The 19,217-nt window shown below is 34.4% G+C and overlaps 1 protein-coding gene across 2 annotated transcripts in view; it reads right to left on the reverse strand.

The window, feature by feature from the left end:
* The window catches only part of CENPE (centromere protein E), a 92,363-nt gene that overhangs the window by 61,062 nt on the left and 12,084 nt on the right, over positions 1-19,217 (reverse strand). The window contains exons 12-18 of one of the 2 annotated variants that reach the window (XM_030924315.1): positions 18,784-18,903; positions 17,459-17,617; positions 14,101-14,248; positions 13,175-13,263; positions 11,941-12,108; positions 434-508; positions 92-211 (exon numbers count right to left, since the gene is read on the reverse strand). In XM_030924315.1, coding sequence (XP_030780175.1) covers positions 92-211; positions 434-508; positions 11,941-12,108; positions 13,175-13,263; positions 14,101-14,248; positions 17,459-17,617; positions 18,784-18,903 — 879 coding nt within the window. The remainder of the gene's footprint in view (positions 1-91; positions 212-433; positions 509-11,940; positions 12,109-13,174; positions 13,264-14,100; positions 14,249-17,458; positions 17,618-18,783; positions 18,904-19,217) is intronic. The other variant, XM_010363334.2, reaches the window with a different exon arrangement.

Below are 19,217 nucleotides of genomic sequence, written 5' to 3' on the forward strand. Positions count from 1 at the left end.
CACAAAGTAGGTCCAGTATAAGTATTTGCTAAGATGATGGTATGCTATATATATTTATGTGATTACATAACAAAATAAACCTGATTTTTACCAATGAGTATGACAAGTCCATTTTTATATTTTCTAGCTTTTGAGAGTCTATGTATTCCTGTAGCTTCTTAATCTGGTCTTCCTTTTCTCTAAGCAGCTCTACTTTTGAACTTAGTTCATTCTAAAAGAATCAAAGGAGAGAGTAACAATTTAGAATCTGATCTGAAGTCTATGGGATAAAAACAGAACTTATATATATTAGTTTAAATCCATAGTAAAATTCAGAGTCACTAATATTTTAAAAACATAATTCCCTTATTTCTGACACTATGATCAGTTACATATGTTGCATGTTTTATAGTTCTAATTGCTTATCAATAGAAATACCCACATGAATGCTCACCTCAAGATCTTGATTATATACTTCTGCATGCTTAACTAAATTCTTTAAGTTCGAAATTTCATGAATTAGTTGCATCTGTAAGAGCATGTGAACAGGTAACAGAGCAAACCAATAGTTAATAAAGCAAAGCAAAGCAAAGCAAAAAAAAAAAAACAAAAAACAAAAGGTATTGGTTCACTGCTTCAGAATCACCCAACAGTTAGAAAGGACTGAGATCAATTGTTCAAGCTATTGCAACAAAGCACCTCATTATTTAAAAATACTAGAAATATCACCCAAAACATATCAAACAAATGAGAAAAAAACCTCAGCATGACCCCACCAAGTAGCTATATCATCTGTTAATAAAGCTACAATAATGTCAATAGCAAATTAGTCTGCACCACTTGGAGGAGAGATTAAAAAAGTGGTAATCAAATCTTGAAAAATACACATTTAGTAGATTTTTGTTTTCAGTCAGTTAAGTACAGAAATGTATTAACACTTATAAAGTTTTTTTTTTTTTCTTCCCATAAAGTATTTATCTGGCTCTACATTAGTGTACTTTGTAATAAGCTCTGATTTAGAATCTAGGTTTGGTTTAGGGTTGTTTCATGCAGTGCCTTTACAATATTATTACTTTCCACCAATGTTACACAGGTATGGAATGATCAACTATTACCTTGATTTATTCCAGAGGAAATATTGTACTCCATTATACTGTTCAACCATGTAAAAGTATAAAGGTAGAAGTATTTTTATTGAGATTTCCTGTCTACCAAAATATCTGTAGCATTAAATATCTGAACACCAAAAAGTTTGTTGAAAACAAGTAAACCACACATAACCAAGATAAATATTTTCCCTATAATCATTTAATCTTCATAATCAGATGAGCACTTACAGAGTAAAAGCAAATTCTAATAGTATGTAAGGGGCTTGAAAATAGTATCTTAGGCCGGGCGCGGTGGCTCAAGCCTGTAATCCCAGCACTTTGGGAGGCCAAGACAGGCGGATCACGAGGTCAGGAGATCGAGACCATCCTGGCTAACACGGTGAAACTCCATCTCCACTAAAAAATACAAAAAACTAGCCGGGCGAGGTGGCGGGCGCCTGTAGTCCCAGCTACTCGGGAGGCTGAGGCAGGAGAATGGCGTAAATCCAGGAGGCAGAGTTTGCAGTGAGCTGAGATCCAGCCACTGCACTCTAGCCTGGGTGACAGAGCGAGACTTCGTCTCACCAAAAAAAAAAAAAAAAGGAAAACAGTATTTTATTTAAATATTTTCTGGATGTTTAACTGAGTCCTGACAAGTTTTAAATTTCAGACTACTGCAAGTGTTGACATTACTATTTCAGGTCAGCGCTATCCAAGAGAAACACAATGTCAGACACATATGTAATTTAAAATGTCCTAGTAGGCACATTAAACATAAAATGAAAAAGGCAGAATTAACTTTGATAACATATTTTATTTAACCGAATATATCAAAAATATTTCTTCCAAAACGTTTTTTCAGGTAATCTATCCAACATGTTTCTTTAGGTAATCAATATAAAAAATAAACGATTTTACATTCTTTTTTATATACTTATGCCAATTCAGACTGGTCCCATTTCAAGTGCTTAATTGCCACATACGGTTAGTGGCTAACCCACTGTAGAGCACAGTCTTAGATATTTGTACTGCTTTTAATTTAAATTGACTCCATCTTTTACCTTTTATTCCCTATTTTTTACTTCTGTGAAAGAAAATCACATTTACCAATAAGGAAGAATCAAAAATCAATCCTAACTTTTAAAAATACTTAAAAGAGATTGGGTACATTCAGGGTAGTACAGCCATAGAAAATGAAAGCATTTAAAGAACACCCATTTAGAAAAGAAAATTTTCCTACTTCTTATTTGAAATAGCACTTTATCTTAGGTACTGGTTTTTATACATAGAAAATAAGTAGCTTTTGTAAAAATAAAAACATATGATCTGATCTATAGTTAATCCATTGCTACCATTTAATTGCATAAATACTATTTATATTGCAGATTTAAATGGTAATTGTCAGTAGGTGAAATGAAATATTTAACTTAAATCTCCAAGTAGTAAAAAGTATAAAATTAAATACACCAAGTTAAAATAGGTAGATGGTAAAGATTTTTCTTATTCCTTGAGTATGGTGATACTTGACATTTCTCATTCTCCCTCTAAAAGATACTATTTAAGCATCTCATGTTACTACTATATTCCCACTAGAAAATTATATACAACTTGGGTGATTTTTGACAAAAGCTTTAGGAAAACCAGGGAAATGACTCCATGTCCTAAGGCCATAATTTGACTTTTATTACCTTTTAGCTACACCTTTCCCCAACATGTAGGTTTTGGAACATATTTTGCTACATACACACAGACTTGTATTTTTAACATGGACTAGATACTGCAAAACTGTTTTTGAACAGGATAAGTTTTTATTACACAATCTTTTAAGTAACCTTAAAATTTGTGTCTAATTAAAAATAAAGGGCCTAGAGCAGTGGCTCACACCTGTAATCCTAGCACTTTGGGAGGCCGACACAAGCAGATCACTTGAGCCTGGGAGTGTGAGACTAGCCTGGCCAACATGGCAAGACCCCCATCTCTATAAAGAAAAAGTTTTTAAATTATATATTTTTTAGATTAGAAAGCTGAGTGTTTTGTTAAAAAGAAAAAAAAGAAAAAAATTTAAAAAGAAGGGAGTAGGATTTTTTCTCCCTCAACTGTGGTTAAAATGGAAGAAAAACTGCAGTGTGATACATGTCATATATTCTGTGGTATTTTTGTAATCCTTCTCTGTGTTGACTCAATTCAATAAGCTTCAGTTTTGCTTATTAATATATTAATGACGTGAGAAAAATATTAGAGAAATTATTGCCATTTATCCTAAAAGTTAGTTTTATGTCATGTTATTATTACATATAAAAAACATATAAAAATTAGGTGAAATTTTAAAGTCAGAAGGGACCTTGGTGAGCACCTGGTCTCTACCTCAAGGGTGGAGAAATACAGGAAGCCCTGAGATTCAATGACTTGCCCAAGGCCTTGGCAATAATTCGTAATAGGACTGGATCTGCGGTGAGTTTATAAGTGGCAAAACTGGGGCTTAAATCCAGGCAATTTCACTCTGGAGACCATGTTCTTAATGATGACACTAAGCCAGTCCCTTTGATAAAATCTAGTTTTATTCATTAAAGTTCAATGGTTTTGTTATGCACGACATTTTGCACTTCATTAATATGCATTTTAAAACAAGTTAAATGAAACCCTGTGGAGAACTTACAGACTTTTACCTCTTTGAATATAATACCTATGGAATGAAGAAATAATTTTAATTTGTAGGTAGAATGGAAATAACAGCTTTGGCATAGAATTATTTTTTCCTTTAAAAAAGAGGTTGAGAAACTGAACAATGATATTAAGGAAAAAGGATCATGGCCTTTTGGGCTAGCCACATAGAAGTCTGAAAAGTAGCTGCAAATTAATTCATCTTTTAACTACATAAAACACTGGGTCTTATTTTTTTTTGAAGGGGGGTGTTCATGAATCATTTTGCAAGCCTGATAACAACTACAGATTCTTGTTCTAGAAAAATGAATATGCATTGAAAAATTCTGCAAAATAATTTCACAGCATCTGTTGCCTCTAGGTTAAGGATACTTTGCACTAATAACTCCTTTTAATCTTTTGGACAATTTCTGAGTCCCTACAGTCTAATGGTTTCTGGATTAAGTTCTCTTAACATGTAGCCTAATATTTTATACTTAAAAAATGAGTGATCTGTTTCTAAAAATTCCATTAAAACTACTATTAGTTATACTAATTTCACTAGTATTAGTTATACTAATTTTCTAAAGAAAAAGAAATCCATTAATATGTAGCATCCATATATAAAACAGTCATCTAGATATTAAAATTCATACTGATCTCAGTAGGAAACGGCTATGCTCTAGGTAGCATTTATGTATCCTCAATAAAATGTAATATACAAACTATAAGGAAACAATTTCAAGACAAATCCATCAAGAGGCAGATACACCAAACCTTCCCATAGATGCTTTTCTTCTTCTCTTGCATAAGCACCAGGGAAACAAATATGATTTAACTATTTTAAAAATATAAATGAAGAAAATATTTCTTAAATTTTCTAAATTGTATATACATATGAAAAATGGTTAGATCTTCAACACTATTTTTAGAAAAAAAATATCTTTAAGACAATACTTCTGAGTGATGTCAAGAAGATGACAGAATAGGAGGTCACCTGTTCATATCCCCCCAAAACAACAAGAATTCTGTACCTATTACAGACAAGTCTTTTTGTGGGAGCCTTTGGATTCAGGTAGGAGGTTGCAAAACCCCAGTAGAATTCAAGACCTAGAAGTGTTGTTTTTGAGAGTGTATACCAATACCCAGGTGGCAGTCCTGCTAATTGTGCTCCCAGGTTCATATGCAAAAGTGGTCCCATTCCTTGAAGGACTTAGCTACAGCCCTGTTTGGCCCAGAGCCTGCAACCAAAACTATCTGTCAAGGGGTCCAGGAGGAATCACACACTCTGGGGTCTGGGCAGATGGGCTCTTTTGTCTGTCGACATTGGTCTTGGCAGTGGACCCAAATGTTAGCCTGTCACTTGGCTCCTGCCCTCTTCAAGCTGTAGTCCTAGCTTAGTACTGCTTGCACAAGGACCCAGAAGGGAACATGCCCATCTGAGCCACCAGGATAGGCTTGTCGGCCTCTGTCCCACAGCAGATTCTGAAGGGGACATGTACTGGTTCCAGCCCTTCCCTGCTGCAGCCTCTCTGCTCCCACCCACACAGAGAACTGCCAAGAGATGAACCTGTCTGAGCCACTGGGACAGGCTTGTAGTCCTCCATCCCACAATAGATCCTGAAGGGGCCCTGTCTCAGCTTCAGTGCCTCTTTGCTGCAGTCAGGAAGCTATCTCGACTGTTTTGGGAACTGCTGGGTGAAGCACCTGCCCCAGCCACCAGGATAGGCTTGATGCATCTTTTCCATAATAGATCCTAAAGGGGTCTTGTCTTGACTGCAGTCCCTCTCTACTGCAGCCTGGCAGTTATCCTGCCTGTGTAGGATAGGCCTGCTGGCTTCCATCACATAGCGGTTCTGGAAAGAACCTTGAATGCCCCAGCTACAGAATGCAAGCAATCCTCCCTGCATAAGGAACTGCTGGGAGTCTTGACTGCTGGTGCTACCAGGTTAAGCTTACCAACATTGGTTCCATAGCACATTCTGAATTAACTGTGAAGCTTGGTTTCAGTTTCTCCTAGCGATAGTCTGAGAATGGTTTTACTAAGCCAGAGTCCTACCGGGAGACAGATGTATCCAAGTCCCTGTGGCAGGTTTTGCAACCCTTGTCCATCAGCAGATTCTCAAATGGCCCTGGATCTTGATACTGACCCCTGTCATCTGTAGAATAAGAACAGCTCTGCCCACCTGGGGACCTACAGAGAAAGGTGTCCAGTAGTGCCTCAGCAGGATAACATGCTGACCTCAGTCATACTATGGATCTTGAAAAGACCTTATAAAGATGGTGAAGACTAAAACAAACAGATAAATTTGTCTTAAATGTGCAGACACTGCTGTGTGACAAGCATCATGATCAGGGAAAAATGATGTCACCAAATGCACAAAGTAAGGTACTGGTGACTGATCCTAAAAGATGGAGATGTATAATCTGCCAAAGAATTCAAAAGAGCTATTTTAAGCAAGCTCAGCAAATTTCAAGAAAACGTAGAGAAACAATCCAGAAATTTATCAGGGAGAATGAAATAATAAAAAAAACCAAACAGAAATCCTACAGCAAGAAAATACAATGAACAAAATGAAAAATGCAATAAAGAACATCAACAGAAGAATTGATCATGGAGAAGAATTTGTGAGCTTGAGACAGGCTATTTGAAAATATAGAGTCAGGAAGCAAAAAGAAAAAAGGATGGAAAGAAATGAAGCTTATGGGACAACATCAAAAAACAAATATTTGGGTCACTGCAGTTCAAGTAGAGAAAGACAACAGGACAGAAAGCTTATTTAAAGAAATAATAGCAGAAAATTCCCAAACCTGAAGAAAGCAATACATATCCACATATAGGAAGGTCAAAGGTTACCAATCAGATTCAATCTAAATGACCCTGCCCTAAGACATATTATATTCAAACTCAAAAGTCAAAGACAAAGAGAAAATCCTAAAAGCAGCAAAGTAGCAAGAGTAAAGAGGCAAATAACATAGAAGGGAGTTCCATTATGGTTAGGAGCAGACTTCTAAGCAGAAATCTCACAGGCTAGGATCACTAAAAAGTCAGGAAACAACAGATGCTGGAGAGGATGTGGAGAAATAGGAATACTTTTACACTGTTGGTGGGAGTGTAAATTAGTTCAACATTGTGGAAGACAATGTAGCAATTCCTCAAGGATCTAGAACTAGAAATAACATTTGACTCAGCAAGCCCATTACTGAGTATATACCCAAAGGATTATAAATCATTCTACCATAAAGACATATGCACACATACATTTATTGCAGCATTGTTCACAACAGCAAAGACTTGGAACCAACCCAAATGCCCATCAATGATAGACTGGATAAAGGAAATGTGTCACATATACACCATGGAATATTATGCAGCCATAGAAAAGGATGAGTTCATGTCCTTTGCAGGGACATGGATGAAGCTAGAAACCATCATTCTCAACAAACTAACACAAGAACAGAAAACCAAACACCACACGTTCTCACTCATAAGTGGGAGTTGAACAATGAGAACACATGGACACAGGGAGGGGAACATCACACACTGGGGCCTGTTGGGGACTGGGGGGCTAGGGGAGGGATAGCATTAGGAGAAATACCTAATGTAATTGACAGGTTGATGGGTGCAGCAAACCACTATGGCATGTGTATACCTATGTAACAAACCTGCATGTTCTGCACATGTACCCCAGAACTTAAAGTATAATTAAACAACAACAACAACAACAACAACAACAACAACAACAAAAAGGAATCTCACAGGCCAGGAGGGAACACAATGATATAGTCAAAGTACTGAAGGAAAACAGTTGTGACATCGAAATTTAGAACATCAAATATTCAGAAGGTGGAAGGAGATCAAGTGTGGAGTTTGTTTGTTTAGTAATCAATGATAATCCGTTATTAGTTTAAAATAACCTGCCATAACTGTAAGACTTTTTCTTGTAAGCCTGATGGTAACCACAAAGGAAAAAAATCTATAATAAATACACTAAAAATAAAAAGGTGTCAAAACATGCTATCAGAGAAAATAATTTAACCAATAAGGAAGACACTGAAATAAGATAAAAGGATCTAAAAAACAAATAGAAAACAATTAGCAAAATGGAAGTAGTAATTTCCTACCTATCAATAGTTCCTACCTATCAATGTAAATGGATTGATTCTCCAATTATAAGACAGAGTTGTTAAATGGATTACAAAATCCAATTATATGCTGCCTGAAAGAGATTAACTTCACCTATAAGATACAAATAGATGGAAAGGAAGGGGTGGAAAAACATATTCCATGCAAACTGAAATTGTAAGACAGCAGGAGAAGCTATACTTATATCAGCTAAAATAGACTTTACATCAAAAAGTGTAAAAGGAGACAAGGTCATAATGATAAAGGGGTCAACTCAGCAAGATGTTACAACAATTGTAAATACATATGCACACTGAACATGGCAGAAAATATATAAAGCAAATAACAATAATCTGAAGGAAGAGAGACTGCAACACAATAATAATAGAGGATTTCGAAACTATACTTTCAGCAATGGACAGATTATTCAGACAGAAAATCAACAAAGAAATAGCAGATTTAAACTGCAGTCTAGACCAAAGACACCTAACAGATGTTTACAGAACATTCCATTTAACAGCTGCAGAAAACACATTCTCATCAACTGCAGATGGAACATTCTCTAAGACAGATAATATTTAGGCCACAAAAACAGTCTTAAAAAATTTAAAATCAAAATTATATCAAGTATCTTTTCTGACCACAATGACATAAAACTAGAAATTAATAATAGCAGAAACTCTGGAAATATTAATTAAACATGCTCCTGAACAACCACTGGGTTAATGAATTAAAAGAGTAATTTAAAAAAGTTAAGACAAATGAAAATGGAAACACAATATACCAAACTGTATAGGATGCAGCAAAAGCAGTTCTAAAAGAGAAATTTATAGTAATAAACACCTACACCAAAAAAGAGGAAAGATCTCAAACTACCTAAACTATTACCTCGAAGAATTAGAAAAACAAGAACAAACTAAACCCTAAATTAGCAAATGGAAAGAATAAAGATGAGAGCTGAAATAAACAAAATAGGGACACAAAATCCACAAAATAAAGAGTTTTTTTTTTTTTTTAAATAAACAAAATCAACAAACCTTTAGCTAGACTAGGTAAAAAAGCTGACTCAAATAAATAAAATCAGAGATAAAAAAGGTGACATTACAATTGATAACACAGAAATACAAAGAATCATGAGACTACTACGAACAATTATACGCCAATAAATTGAAAAACCTAGAAGAAATGAATTCCTGTACCACATTACCTCACAAGACTGAATTATGAATAAATGGAAAACCTAAACAGGCCAGTAATGAGAAAGGAGACTTGAATCAGTAATAAAAAGTCTCCTATCAAAGAAAGACCCTGGACCTGATGGAATCACTGCTGAATTCTACCAATAGTTACAGAAGAACTAATACCAATTCTTCTCAAAGTATTTCAAAAAATTGAAGAGGAAGGAATTTTTCCTAACTTATTCTATGAGGCCAGCATTACACTGATACCAAAAATAGACAAAAAAGGAAAACTACAGGCCAATATCACTGAAGAACAGATGGAAAAACTGTGAACAAAATACTACAAAACTGAATTTAACAGCACATTTAAAAGATAATTCACCATGATAAAGTGGGATTTATCCCAGGAATACAAGAATGGTTCAACATAAACAAATCAATAAACATGACATACCACATTAACAAAACAATGAAAAAAGTCATACAATCACTTCAACAGATGCAGAAAAATCATGACAGAGTTCAATATCTCTTCATGATAAAAACTCTTAATTAGGTATAGAAGTGATATGTCTCAACACAATAAAGGCCACATACAACGAACCCACTGCTAACGTGATACTAAATGGGGAAAAGCTGAAAGCCTTTTACTCTAATATCTGGAACAGAATAAGGATGTTCCCTTTTGCCACTTTTATTCAACATAGTACTGGAAGTTCTAGCTAGAGCTATTCAGCAAAAGAGAAAAATAAAACATAATAGGAAAGGAGAAAGTCAAATTGTCTATATTTGTAGATGATATGATCCTATATACAGAAAACCCTAAGGAATCCATCCAAAACTGTTACAACTAATAAAAAACTCAGTAAAGTTGTAGGATACAAAATCAGCATTAAAAAAAGTAGTATCACTATATGTTAATAGCAAATTATCTAAAAATGACACAAAGAAAAAAATCTCATTTATTACCAAAAAAATACCTAGAAATAAATGTAACCAAGGAGGTGTCAGAAAATGAAATGAATTTGAGGTGTCTCTCAAATGAAAACTATAAATCATTAATGAAAGAAATTGAAGAAGACACAAATGGAAAGATATGCATGTTCATGGATTGGAAGAATATTGTTATGATGTCCATATTGCACAAAGTGATCCACAGATGTAATGGGATATCTATCAAAATACCAAGGACATTCTTTGCAAAAGTAGATTAAAAATAATCTTCACATTTGTATGGAAGCCCAAAAGACCCTGTATAGCCAAAGCAATCTTGAGCAAAAAGAGCAAATCTGGAGACATCATACCATCTGCCTCCAAAATATATTACAAAAGTATAGTAACCAAAATAACATGCTACTGGCATAGAAACAGACAACAGGCCAATAGAACAGAGAACCCAGAGATAAATCCACGCATATACAGCCAACTGATTTTTGACAAAAGTACCAAGAACATATGTTGGGGAAAGGATAGTCCTTCTTCAATAGTGGTGCTGGGAAAACTGAATGAATATCTATCTATATGTTGAAGAAAGAAACTAGATCTCCTGTCTCTCATCATATATAAGAATCAATTCAGAATGAGTTAAGGATGTAAATATTAAGACTTGAAACCATGAAACTACTAGAAAACAAGATAGGGGAAATGCTTCATAACATTGGTCAGGACAAGGAATTTTTGGATAAGACCTTAAAAGCACAACCAAAAAGACCAAAAATAAATAAATGGAATTACAACTAAAGTAAAAGGAAATCATCAATAAAGAGAAAACCTACAGAATGGCAGAAATATTTGCAAACTATACATCTGACATATGGTTAATATCCAAAATATATAAGAAACTCAGACAACTCAAAAGCAAAAAAAAACCCCAAACAACCCAATTAAAATATAGGCAAAAGACCTGAACAGACATTTCTCAAAAGAAGACATACACATGGCCAACAGATATATGAAAAAAAATGTTCAATATTACTAATAATCAAGGGTATGCAAATCAAAACCACAGTGAGGTATTGCCTCATCCCAATCAAAATGGCTTACCAAGAAGGCAGAAAAGAACTTCTTGGCAAGGATGTGGACAAAAGGGAATCCTTTTACACTGTTGGTGGAAATATACAGAAAACAGTATGAGGGTTCCTCAACAAAGCAAAAATAGAACTACTATAAGATCCAGCAGTCCTACTGCTGGGTATATACCCAAAGGAAATTAAATGAGTATGTCCAAGAAATATCTGCATTCCCATATTTACTGCAGCACCTTCCACAACAGCCAAGATATGGAACCAACCTAAGAGTCTATCAACAGAAGAACGGATCAAGAAAATTTGGTATAAAGTCACAATGGAATATTCTTCAGTTATTAAAAAAAAAAAAAAAAAATCCTAGCATCCTACCATTTGGAACAATATGGATGAACCCAAAGGACATTATAAACCAGGCACAGAAAGACAAATACTGCATGATCTCATATGCAGAATCTTAAAAAGGTGATCTCTTAGAAGTAGAAAGTATAATGGTGGTTATTGGAGGCTGGGGTGTTTAGCAGAGAGAAGGAAATGGGGAAATCTTGGTCAGATGACATAATGACAGATGGCAGGAATAAATTTCAACAGCTCTATTGTACAGCAAGGTGACTATAGTTAAAGACAATGTATTGTATTCTTAAAAAACATAAAATTTGTGGATATTATGTGCTATCACCACAAAAACAATTTAACTATGTGAGGTAGTACATTTGAGAGCTAGATTTAACCATTCCACAATGTATATATACTTCAAAACATCATTGTATTGTATACAATAAACACATAAAATATTATCTGTACATTTAAAAAAATATAAAAAAGCTTACATTATAGAAAAAAGAGAATACTACTTTTAAAAGTAGGCTTTTAGTTTAGTTTTACATTTCTGTCTCTCTTACCTCTTGATCTTTTTTAGTTTTTCTTTCTAGAGCCTCAAATTCATCCAAATCATTCTTTTCTTTTAATTTCAATTCCATTTCTTCTTTTTCTGTTCGTAGTTGTTCATAGTCTAATACCAGATTATCATAGTCTGCACGAAGTGAGTTCAACTCACTTTCTATATTCTCCTATTATAAACAAGAACAGATTTTCCAATCAGAAAATTCATATATTTTTTGTTTCCTTAACAAAATTTGGATTATTTAAATAACTAATTTAACTTTGATTTGATATCTTTCTAAAGGTCTACATTTTGGCAAACTAGCTAACTTAGAATAGCTAGTTTGAAAGAAGGAGAATTTTAAAAATATATCAATAAATTGTATGTTTGCCTGTGCCTGACAGGAAATTTTGATCATAAATCCTCAAGCCCCTCAGTAATAAAACTGATAATTTAATTCCCCAATCTAACTAAATCCTATTTTATGTCTCAGATGCTTCTGAATTCAAGAACGGAAACAGAGATATTATTTATTGATTTCTAAAGCTAATGATAACTTTTACTATACTTAAAGAGGCCTATTTCTATTTTCTATATTATTATAAGAAAAGAGATAAACCATGAGTTTAAAAGATACTTTTCCACACCAGAGATTGTAAAAAAAAAAAAAAACCAAGAAACTTCTAATGTATGTCTTAGGAATACAAAAACATTTTGTCAATAATACTTCATAGGAATTAACTAACAATAATAAGGAGCACTGCAATTATATTCTAAAATTCAAATGAAAATTTCTTTACTACTTTATACAACTATACATCTTTAAACACAAGCAATATACAAAGTAAACAAGGAATCTAAACTTATTGATGTATTCACCAAAATTACCTCTCCCTGATGTATTATTCTAAACAGTATAAATGCCTGACAATTGACACTTTTAAAATCAGTCTTGTCACCCTCGTGAAGTTTACCAAGGCAAAACAGAAACTTTACAAACATCATGAATACTAAGATCTGCTAGTAAAGAGCTAGAAGCGAAGGTTTAGCTGCTAGCACATGTCTGCCTTATGAAATTTTTAGTCTTCCTCTAGGTGCCTGATGGTTATAGAGTAGAAATGTAAAGAGAGAAGCCTTTATTAGAGCCAAAATCATTACTAAAATTAAATGAGAACAAGTAACAACAATATTTAATAACAAAAGAATTTTAAAAAGAGTAAAAGCATTATAAGCTGTAAAATACATTAAGTTACCTGATTTAGTAGCTTTGCTGCTGGATTCCATTCTATCTCATTTAATGTATCAAGAGTGTTACTGAAAACATCAGACTCTGAACAGACAGCTATAATTAGAGAAAAAAAATTTGTCCATAAACATGTTTACCAAGTTTCCTAAGTCAAATTAAAAATTACTAAAAAAATTCTTATCAGAGATACTAAGAACTTCAAATTAACTAATATGTGCTCAGGGTATGAATACCAAAAGTACATTAATAGATATGGTGATTTATATTATTGTATGAATTAAGATGACCACTGGTTGGAATTAGTGACACAATTCAGGATCCTTAATGAAATACAGGTTAAAAGGACAAATTCTGAATTTGAGATTTGATCATTATAAGTAGATTTTAAATGCCCCCCCAACAGACTGTACTATTGAAGAAATAATTTTGACAGATTCCTATGTCAATGCCACTCCTTTAAGATTAGCAAAGGCAGATGCCATATAACTAATATTTTAATTGAATAATTAGAACAAAAATAAAAACACCTGTCTCACGTGTGTTTCAACTAGTGCATCATTCTTAAGAGAATCAGAGTAAAGAACTTATGATTACTTTATATTTATTTATTTATTTTTGAGACAGTTTCACTCTTGTCGCCCAGGCTGGAGTGCAATGGATCTTGGCTCACTGCAAGCTCTGCCTCCCAGGTTCAAGTGATTCTCCTGCCTCAGCCTCCCAAGTAGCTGGGATTACAGGCGCCTGTAACCACGCACAGCTAATTTTTTTGTATTTTTAGAATTACTTATTTTAAATAATAATCTCCATTGTAATCACATTTGAAATACACAGTATTTAAACATGTTTATCACATTAACTGAGCTATAAACATAGTTTCCCTTTATAAGGATGCTTTTATAATTAAACACAGTTCCACTTGAAAAAAGCACTCACATTCATCAATTTCCCCTAATAAATTTATAGACGGCTTGTGTGTTTTTGTTGTTATATTTGTTGGCATATTAAATTGATCTGCATAGTTTGAGTTCTTCATTTTGTTAATTTTGCCAAGACACCAAGTAACTCTTCGTTTTCTTTTAGCCTAGGAAGAAATTAAAATTATGTCATATAGATCTGTATTCAAACATAATAAAACAAGGGAACTAGTTTTTATTTTTGAAAACCATTGACTTGGTAGAATTCTTATTAAGCCTAGTTTAAATTTTTACTAGTCTAAGGATATTCCTTTAAAAAAAAAATCAAACTCTTGACTCTTTACTTCACTCTAACTACAGTTTTCTTTATTTCCTACTTTGTCCTCCTCATGATTTATCCACTCCTTCCTCAGCACTTCAGGGACCCATCTCCTGGTTCTTTCCTTACCCAGCTGCTGTACTTACTACTCACCCTGGTTTCTCTTCCTGTGCCTGCCTCTTAAGTATGTTTTTCCAGGTTTCATAGTCACCATTCTTCTTGTCTCTTTACTCAGTGCAAGTATCATCTCATCTTATTTCACTCTCTCAGCAACCCTAGGGTTGCAATCACATCTGAAATACACAACCCTAAGGTTGTTGAGAGAGTCAAATAAGATGAGATGATACTTGTATCGAGTATCAACCTTACTACATCTTTTTAACAGATGAGCTGGGTGCCCAACAAGTTTGGAGAAGTTGTGTAAGGTTGTATAGCCAATTGGTGGCTGAGCCCATGTCTATTACTTAAGAGCCTTTCCATGCAACCATTCCATCACGTTGCCTCTTAAGATTACTTGTTGTCCCCAGAATATACTGCATACTGTCATGCCTGAGTGCTGTTCTTCTGCTTGAAAAAGCCCCATCATATATAAATCCTCCAATAACCTTCAGTTTAATGCTAGTTACTACCAAAGCCACACCTGGACCTTATCATTATCTGAAAGTCATAAACCTAGACTTCTTGCTCTTATCGCTGTTGTTATCCTTCCAAATCATTAATTTAGTTGATCCCACTATAGCTATTTAGCTTATCAGGGGCTATTTAGCTCTGTTCCTTGTTGCATGGCTTTTTTTTGTTGTTGCCATCTCTCTCTTGGTTCTCACCCTCTCATCTTAGATTCCATAGATCACGGTAATCATGTTTGAAATTTGAGGTCAATGTTCTCAAATTATTTGACCCATTCTCTGTCCCTTACATGTATCCCACATGGCACACTCAAATGACACTGTGTTCAAGACATTTATCAGCCTCCTGAGCACTGTCAGAGCCACACAGCCAGAAGACTGGCTGACAAGATAAACCAGATCTTTAAAGCTGGTTGGCAATATTCCCTTCCCCCTTGTCAGCTTTCTTTTTCATTACCTACAAAGGCTAGCCTATTTCAAACCCTTAGTATCTCTGTAAACTTATGACTCTACCATCACCTGCCATCTCAGGAGAAAAATTAAACCTATTTCACAAAGAAAGTATAAACCTAAACTCCTAAGAGTACTACCTGCACAGAGGCCTATCCTTTCCTCTGTGTTTGTTCCAATTCAAGAGGTGTTTCTCCTATGGTAGTCCAACTTTCTACTATATTCAAGATCCCATCCATCTAGGCCACCTCAACACACTACAAGATGGCTTTCACAACCCTACTACTTAATAACTCAAATCACGTTTGCAAATAAGCTGTGTTTCCAAATGCAAATAACTTTTTGTCCATCTTTATCTTATTTAACTTCTTAGCAGAATATGACACTGCTGAACACTACTTCCCTGAAATATTCTCTCCCCTTAGCTACTATATTCACTAGGTTTTATTCTTAACTCTAGAGCTAAACCTGGGCTTCTTTACAAATTCTTCTTTTTCTGCCTTACCCAATTGGAGTTTTGCCTTCTGTTACTTTGCCTTCTGTTGCCTTCTCTGAACATGCAACCAGAACAAACTTTAATTTGGATCTGTAGTAGTTAATGCCCAAATTGATATTTATATCTCAAATCTTCTACCTAATATTCACACGTTTGCATTTTCAACTGCCTGACATCTCAAACAAAAGAAATCCCAAATAAAACACCCACCATTTCCACTGCTCTTTATTCAGTGTTCCTTAATCAATATTGTTACCAGCTACCCAGGAACCCAAGGAATTGCTTGCAAGTCATTCTGGACACCTCCTCCTCCCTTTCTCTGCCCTCAACATCCAAACAACCACAAAGTCCTGCTAAGTTTACTTTCCAAACATTTCTATAATTTATCCAATTCACTCCAACTCCAGAGTCAGTCTTTGCAGGCCCAAGCAATCTGATGTGCACAGCATCTACATCTTTCTCAACTATAATTCTGATGTCACACGCAAGGCTGTTCTTTGTTGTTAGCAAAACGTCACATTCAAATCCCTCAAGGGGGTTTAAAACGCCCCTGCTACTAGAACATCTTAAGTGCAAGGAATGCATCATGTTTCTTCACAACTCCAAGCTTTTGCACATGTAGGTCTCTTTTGAAACATTCTTTTCTAGGTCTTTCATTGGGCTATTTCCTGCTCACCACTCAACCAATAGTTCCTGATTGTCTTCTGTATATCAATGTACATAATGCTTATTCATATTAATAACGTACATTAGTTGAGAATATGCGGTGTGGAAAGTGCTGTGTTGAACTAATTCTACCTATTATCTCTTTTAATTCTCAAACAACACTTATGAGGTGAGTATCAAGCTCTTCCACACTGCTACTTCCACAGGAAAAAGCAGCAAAGTGAATTCAAGAAATTGTCTAAGGCCAAGAGTTAGGAAATGACAGATTTAAATCCAGGCAGTCTAGCTCCAGAGATCATCCTCTTATCCATGACACCCTCACACCCCCAAAAGTCTATTGAATAAATTCCTACTCAATTAAAGACAAACAAAAAAAAACACATAAACAAAGTCAGAATTTTGTTCACTATGTTGTTTTTATTTTCTTTCAGCAGACTCTACATTGGCACAATTATGTTGTTTTATATTCTACACCAATTTTCCTGAGATTAATATTTCTGTTTAAGTATAAAATAATATTTCCACATATTCTAGAAACCTGTGGCTTCCAATCACCTAGTTTCTTTAGAATTTATTAAGCAGCATATTGCAAATAAATTATTTAAATAAACTCCAAACTTGTTGAATTAGAATCTCTACAAGTGAGAATCAGAAATTGGTATTTTTAATGAATCTCTTAGGTACTGTGAAAACAAAATCTTCTGGGTTTCTTGAAAATACTGTATCAAAGGACAGAAAGTGCATACTACATAATAAACATATAGAAATATCAATTCTATTCTCTGTACATCAAGTTTAAGCTGTCATCTTTTAATTTTACCTTTAATTCCTGTTGTGATGTGAGGGAAGAAGAGGTCACCAGCATCCGTGTTAAGTTTTCAATTTTCTCATTCTGTACTTTCTGAAGCAAATCTTTTTCTTCCAAAAGTTGGGCCAATTGGTCTTTTTCCATTGCCTGAGCTCGCGTCTCTAAAGAAACCTATAGAATGCAATATTGGATTATGTTAATAATAAATGTGGTTAAGTTTTAAAACCTTAAAAGTAGCATAAAAGAATAAAATATTACATTTATATATGAACTATAAGAATTTTAATTTCAGTGAAATAAAATTTACTCTAACTACAGAACACCAAAATTCAGTTACCATAAGCAATAATTTCTCACTTACAATAAAATACACATTTCTTCTCATGTAATTATTCTATATACCATGTATAAGACGACAATGCTGTTATAATAACTCTATTAATTGTCTAAGAAGATATGAATAGTCAGAAGTCATAAAACAAAGACTTGAATTCCGATAGTAAAGATAGAGATGTTCTCATAAGATTACCATTTGGTATTTTAGCTCATTTTAAAAAAGATCACTAATGCATGACTTTTTACAAAATATGGGACCATGATGGTTAAAACAAATGAGTAATTATGCTATATTATTAGATTGCAATCTAAGGGTTAGAAGAGGAATTCAGGATAACATGAAAATACAGAAAGTGGTTCTAAGTAACTCTGTAGTTTCTCTTTTTAACCGAATTCATATATATTTGTGAAAAATTTTAAGAAATACCTCTACTTGACCCATTTGATAATCTCAGATTTTGCCCTTTGAAAATAAAAAACAAAATCTAAAATAATTTCAAGAACCAAATCTTTTTTTTTTTTTTTTTGAGATGGAGTCTCGCTGTGTCACCCAGGCTGGAGTGCAGTGGCCAGATCTCAGCTCACTGCAAGCTCTGCCTCCCGGGTTCACGCCATTCTCCTGCCTCAGCCTCCCGAGTAGCTGGGACTACAGGCGCCGCCACCTCGCCCGGCTAGTTTTTTGTATTTTTAGTAGAGACGGGGTTTCACCATGTTAGCCAGGATGGTCTCGATCTCCTGACCTTGTGATCCACCCGTCTCGGCCTCCCAAAGTGCTGGGATTACAGGCTTGAGCCACCGCGCCCGGCCAAGAACCAAATCTTATAATTTATAGTAAATTAAACTAAAATTTTTATGAGTGGATTTCTTCTTGTTTAAAAATGATTTAAAACTTAAGTTGTAGCAACTCAGATATTCAGGAATGAATAGTCTCTGAGCATTTGGGCAGGTCTCCATTCTAAATTGGTTCTTTCTATTTAATGAAATAAATGATTCATACATACCTCCTCTAATTGTTTTTTAAGATCCATTATTTCTTTTCTATACCTTTTCAGGAGAGCTTCATCAGTTGATACCTCATTAACATAAGGAGTATTCTTCATATATTTAGCAGTACTGGCAAACTGGAAACAAAATACAAAAGTGCTAAGTGTTCAACACTTAAAAAAAATTCGAATTTAATTAGTAATATTTAGCTTTCTTATATTCAAGTTTAAAAAACATCAATACTCTTTCCAGCTGGCTTAATACTTTTGAACAAAGGGAACATTCTATGTCCTTACAACAATGCTCTGTAACTTACCCTGGCTGATAGTCTTCAGGAGAATAAACAAAGATATATTGAGAGAACTTAAAAACATCAGCTTATTGGAATCCCATTTACCCCTCAAGGTCCAGTGCTAACACTTCCTCTACTCTGAAGTTTTGCTTCTAGCCA

This window comes from Rhinopithecus roxellana, chromosome 2 (genome assembly GCF_007565055.1).
Source record: "Rhinopithecus roxellana isolate Shanxi Qingling chromosome 2, ASM756505v1, whole genome shotgun sequence".
In the NCBI taxonomy this organism is placed as follows: Eukaryota; Metazoa; Chordata; class Mammalia; order Primates; family Cercopithecidae; genus Rhinopithecus; species Rhinopithecus roxellana.